Raw genomic sequence first — 6,302 nt, forward strand, 5'->3', positions numbered from 1 at the left:
AAAAAATCCAGACAGATATCGATAGTCAATGGGAAAATATTTTGATTATCAATACGTAAAAACGGCATAGATCCCAAGCCTACTAAAAACCGGCGCAAAGGTTAATTTACGGTAATTTTTGCCATCATATGATCCATTAGAAACAACAAATGACTTTAAATGACTCAACGAGGGGGGTAAAAAGCTTTAGTAACCACTCTCACCAGCTCCTGAAGCGTGACAGTGTCTGCGGGGCACACCTAAATGTTTCCTGATGAATAACTTCCAAAGATGTGAAAAAACACAGATCCACTCAGACTTGCAGTCTCCAAACCATCCTATGAAAGACTGCGTGCTAACAAGTCTTCCATGAAATGATCCAACTTAAAGTTTTAGCTCCTTAAAGACCTCAGCGATGGCAGGAATTTCACTTCTCAAAGTCACACAGAGTATGTAAGGGTGGTTACCAGAATTTTAGGCACAGTAAAGTTCTGCCCTATTAATCATGCTGAATAGCTAGACTGAGCAAAGTATAGCTAAGAATCATGCAATTCATGGACAACATCAGGCAAATTCTCCACTGAAAGTAAGAGCAACTCAACCAAATTTATCTGCAAGGTCCTTCAGAGTTGATAATTAACAAGGAAATCACACAAAAAGTTTCGGTCATCCAATGACTTTCTAAAGAACTACAGTGCAAGAGGCCAAACTGCCATTTCCACAACCATAAAGATACCACATTGGCCATTATGGAAGTTTGCATCTACCAAAGAATTTTGATGTTTAAAACTTGTCATTATAAGTCTGCATTGGGACTGCTTTCTCAATAAGTGGCATCTGTTCTGAGGCAGATATTGGTGGGATTGTTGTATTTCTACACCGATCAGCCACAACATTAAAACCACCTGCCTAATATTGTGTAGGTCTCCCTTGTGCGACCAAAAAAGCACCAACCAGCATCTCAGAATAGCATTCTGAGATGATATTCTTCTCACCACAATTGTTGGTGCCAGATGGGCTGGTTTGAGCATTTCTGTAACTGCTGATCTCCTGGGATTTTCACGCACAACAGTGTCTAGAATTTACTCTGAATGGTGCCAAAAACAAAAAAACATCCACTGAGGGGCAGTTCCGTAGATGGAAGTGCATTGCTAATGAGAGAGGTCAACAGAGAATGTCCAGACTGGTTTGAACTGACAAAGTCTTCGGGAACTCAGATAACCGCTCTGTACAATTGGGGTGAGAAGAATAGAATCTCAGAATTCTATTCTGAGATGCGGGTTGGCGCTGTTTTGGCTGCACGAGGGGGACCTACACAATATTAGGCTGGTGGTTTTAATGTTGTGGCTGATTGGTGTACATCCGCTCTGTTGAAGAGAAGCGTTTTTAGGCTGGATTACACTACAGCTCTTCTAAAATCTGAACAGAATCTAAAAATAGGCTACTAGGTAACACACACTTACCAACTAAATGTCTGGGCATCACACACTAAATGACAGAGGATCACTCCGTCTGTCAATTCGATCTGATCCCAAACTTAAGTGGAAACACACTCCCCCGTTATAGAAGACACTTGACAGATGTAAACAAACATGGATGTATAAGACTGCTGCTGTTGATGATGCTGCTCATCTGTTCCGAGTCACAAAAGAAATGGGCCGAGCGCTTTTGTGTGCGGTCTTGAGTGGAAAGACAGAGACTGCGATACGAGTTGGACGTGAGTGGCATTAAATGTTTTCTCCACGTTGAGCACTTGTTCACCATGTCTATTTCATCATGGTCCTGTGTCGTGGCTGCGTGCGGTCAATTTCCTTTGGCTGCTCACTATATGACTTCAGATTTGAGTCATGGAGCATCATACACTACGAGAATAACTCTATAGTCGGCTCTAAAATATCAAATATTTTTAAATCCTATGACTAAATGGAATAATTTCACATTTTTCCAATTTGATGATATTTTTTTGACTTCAAAGAAACTGAATCATCTCCGTCTTGCATCAGCGCGTTCTGATCTCGTACATGCTCAAACCGTTAATCTTACAACTTTGTTTACACGTAGCATCAAAACTAAACTTTTCAGGTAATGTTAAATCTTCTCATTCAGGGAAATAGCCAGTGCTAAATTTACCAGAATTTTCAAACCTCTAAACTTAAAATTTCTGTAAAATTTCTGGAAAAGGCTGTGTGTGTGTGTGTGTGTGTGTGAAAGCATCTAATGTCTTTATAAAAGTGTTTGGCTCCACATTACAAACTTAATTTAGAGTCCATACTGGCTCTACTGGTCATGAAGATTTTCTATTAGAGTACTTGGATGGTCTGATTAGATCAGATATGTTACTTGGTCTGAAAAGGTTCAGAACAACTGTATTAAACCACTTAAGAGGATTTATGTTTTAAATAATAGCAAATCACAAGAGACCTGTGTAACTTAAGCATTCCATCCATTTGCATAGTTTCTGTCACTGTGGTCAATGTGCTGAGTCAAGTTTCGGTTTTCCTTTTAAATTCTTACAAAATAGGTTTTAAATGACAATGCCAATAAGTGTGCTCTCTTTTATTTTAGAGTGTTCTTTATATACTATAAAATGCTGTATAATGTGTCCCGTGACATAATATACTCTTTGTACTGTCAACAAACCAATGACAGCTTAATAGCCTATTTGGGAGTACTAACCCTAAGGGTACACAGCTCAAGAGCAGATTGAAATACCCTAAACAAACAAACTACCAATAACACTAAATGTTCTAATGCCCCAAGTGAAATTCAGCTGAAAAATCTACATCTCTCAACTAAACAAGTGATATTTGATGGCTCAGATTAGACTGAAGTCTTTGGCAGCTCTCCTCTGTGTAGTATATCTAACTTGCTAGCTTATCAGCATGTGCTTTGAATCACCCACATTTGTTGTGTACCCTAAGCTATGTGACTAAAGCAACTTTTTCTGACAAGGCCATACTAAACTGCTGAACTAAGAAAGGGAGAAAATGAAAAGTTTTAAATGATATTTTATAAACCTAGTCTGAGGCAGATACCGGTTGCAGCTGCAGTTATTTTAGAGAAAGTCCATTCTTGGCATGACACATGCCTACATTTAAGTTGGCCAATACCGATTAGCCATCCGATTGTTGAGCTAAATCCTCGACAAAAGTGTTTTATCAGTGGAATGGATTTGCAGTACTCAGTCGGCTCAGGATGCTGACTTGCATGAGTAAAAGGTTACTTTTGAAAGTCTCAGTGAGAAGGCTGTGGGATTTTTTTTAGACCAGTTCCTTCTGCTAAACAATAATCAAGTTCCCTAAATACAATATAAGACATGATTGAATATGATTTTTTTGACCAGTTCCTTCAGCTAAACAATTATCAAGTTCCCTATATACAATACGAGACATGATTGATCTCAGGAGAGAAATTCAGTTTAGACACTTTGAAGAAAAACATTATTGCGTTGGCCGGGAATCGAACCCGGGTCAACTGCTTGGAAGGCAGCTATGCTAACCACTATACCACCAACGCTCGACGAGTCAAACAGAATGAGTTAGGAAAACCACCCTTTCTGAGAGGGAGAAAGGAAAAAGGTATAACGAGAATGTTAAAGCATTGGACACTGGATCTAACAGCTGAATTACTTCAAAGTAGTTAAGTTACTTTTCAACTGATTTATTAGTACAACAATATATATATTAGGAAATATACAGTAGCTATAAGCCCTTTATATGACTTCGAATGATAGCAAATAGTGTACTTTTTAACGAGAATTGTACAATACTATTTCAAAACATGAACTATACAAATAGGCTAACTCTGGCCATTATTCGGTCTCAAAACTTCAGTTAGACATATAAAGCAAACTATTTCCAACATGTAGAAAAGGCTGATTATTTACCTTGGTTATAAGAAGAGGTTCTCCATGCTCCAGTCCACCTCTGAGGGTAAAACCCCATGGTGCTCCCCCAGAGAGGGTCACATCCACCAGTTTCCATGCCTCGCCATTACCATGATGTTCATCAAAGCTCCCAGATCTTTCTGAACTGTAAATGATCCTGTGATCTCGTTCAGCAAACCCAGAGTCTAAAGGATGTTGGTTGATTGTGTCCATTTCATACACTGTGTCTCAAAAAGCAGAATATGGCTTATGTTTTAATCGAATAAAACCTGGGTAGATTCCTAGTCAAAATCCTACATAATCTTCAACTTGTCCAAAAAGTATAACTCTGTTAGTGTTATTCCATAAGAACATTAAAAGCAATGGGTTCACAGCTCATCATCTTCTCTGGTTAAAGTCTACAGGCGACGCTCTGTCCATCATTTAAAAACAGCATTAAATAAAACGCAATTTAAATTTCTAAAACAAACTTCCGAACTTATATATTTAGATTTGCACTGTTGAAAAACGTCCGCGATGGTCAGAGATGTTACTTGTGTCTGTTGACGGTTGTTTTACCTGACCCCTTTTATTAAGTTAGCATTAGCTAGACTAGAGGATTCAGCTTAAGTTTCTCTCGCCACCGAAACGAGTAATTCATAATAATTATTTAAAAACATAATTGCGATGAGTGAAGAACTCGTAAACCCCAATTAGAGATAAATCATTCAAGTTTCGCTGTGTTCGTGCTGAAGGTTACGTTTGTCCAGTCCTGGTTTAAATGTGTGTGCCGGTGGAGCTAGTCAGCTAACCGCGAGTCTAATTCAATCAACAAGTGGATCAACACCGCACTTTACATCTCTTCCCCGAGCCACATTAAAAGTTTTCCGAATGCTGTACGAACTCAAAAATAAAAATCCCTAATAATTTTTATCCTAACGCAGAAAGAGCTATGTGATTAGGCACAAAGGCTGAAATGATGGATAGCAGAAGGCTGATCTTTTGGGTTATTGTGGTTGACAAGAGGGGGAGAGACTCATCTACCTGTGCGTTACTGGTCATCAAATCACATGAGAGGAGCAGAAGTGACCTCTGCTGTTCACTATGTGTAGCCACACTCATTTAAAAGGAATTGTAAAAAAAAAAAAAAAAAAAAAAAAAAAATCATCGTCAATGTACTTCATTAAGTATTATTTTGGGAATTTGTACTTTTACTAAATTACAAATATAAGGGAAAACTATCATTTCTTCTCCCTAAAATTTCATAAAAAAATCTTCAAAGTATACAAATGACATATTTTATTGGTCATCATGATCAATGTAAAGTCAACCTCTTATTTAAAAAAAAAAAAAAAAACTTTTGGTGGCATAAGTTTGGAATAATGTACAGATTTTGCTGTTACGGAAGGATATTGGTATTTTAATTCAACAAAGTGGCATTCAACTGATCACAAAGTATAGTCAGAACATTACTGATGTAAAAAAAACAGCACCATCACTATTTGAAAAAAGTCATTTTTGATCAAATCCAGACGGGCCCCATTTCCAGCAGCCATCACTCCAACACCTTATCCTTGAGTAATCATGCTAAATTACTAATTTGGTTCTAGAAAATCACCATTATATCAAACACAGTTGAAAACTATTTGGTTCGTTAAATGAAGCTTAACATTGTCTTTGTGTTTGTTTTTGAGTTGCCACAGTATGCAATAAACTGGCATGTCTTAAGGTCAATATTAGGTCAAAAACTGTAAAAAAGAAACAGCTTTCTCTAGAAACTCGTCAGTCAATCATTGTTTTGAGGAATGAAGGCTATACAATGCTTGAAATTACCAAAAAACTGAAGATTTCATACAAAGGTGTACACTACAGTCTTCAAAGACAAAGGACAACTGGCTCTAACAAGGACAGAAAGAGATGTTGAAGGCCAGATGTACAACTAAACAAGAGGATAAGTACATCAGTGTCTCTAGTTTGAGAAATAGATGCCTCACATGTCCTCAGCTGACAGCTTCATTGAATTCTACCTGCTCAACACCAGTTTCATGTTCAAAAGTAAAGAGAAGACTCAGGGGTGCAGGCCTTATGGGAAGAATTGCAAAGAAAAAGCCACCTTTGAAAAAGAAAAGGTTAGAGTGGGCAAAGAAACACAGACATTGGACAACAGATAATTGGAAAAGAGTGTTATGGATCTTAACCTCATTGAGCTTTTGTGGGATCAGCTAGACTGTAAGGTGCGTGAGAAGTGCCCAACAAGACAGCCACATCTATGGCAAGTGCTACAGGAAGTGTGAGGTGAAATGTCACCTGAGTATCTGGACAAACTGACAGCTAGAATGCCAAAGATCTGCAAAGCTGTGTGGAGGATTTTTTTGGTGAGAACTCTTTGAAGTAGTTTAAGAAGTTATAAAAAATAAAAAATAAAAAAAATAAATAAATAAAATTGTAATAGTAATTT

General features: G+C 37.7%; 1 protein-coding gene and 1 non-coding gene across 4 annotated transcripts in view; both read right to left on the reverse strand.

Moving 5' to 3' along the window:
• Nucleotides 1-4,835, reverse strand: part of LOC127446326 (protein Shroom2-like) — a 75,943-nt gene extending 71,108 nt beyond the window's left edge. For all 3 annotated transcript variants that reach the window (XM_051707146.1, XM_051707145.1, XM_051707144.1), the window contains exon 1: nt 3,866-4,835. In XM_051707146.1, the coding sequence (XP_051563106.1) occupies nt 3,866-4,078 (213 nt within the window). In that variant the 5' untranslated portion in view covers nt 4,079-4,835. The remainder of the gene's footprint in view (nt 1-3,865) is intronic.
• trnag-ucc (transfer RNA glycine (anticodon UCC)) lies at nt 3,424-3,495 on the reverse strand. The gene has a single exon. It is a non-coding gene; the product is annotated as a tRNA-Gly (tRNA).
• Nucleotides 4,836-6,302: the final 1,467 nt, after the last annotated feature.

This window comes from Myxocyprinus asiaticus, chromosome 9 (genome assembly GCF_019703515.2).
Source record: "Myxocyprinus asiaticus isolate MX2 ecotype Aquarium Trade chromosome 9, UBuf_Myxa_2, whole genome shotgun sequence".
Lineage (NCBI taxonomy): Eukaryota > Metazoa > Chordata > Actinopteri > Cypriniformes > Catostomidae > Myxocyprinus > Myxocyprinus asiaticus.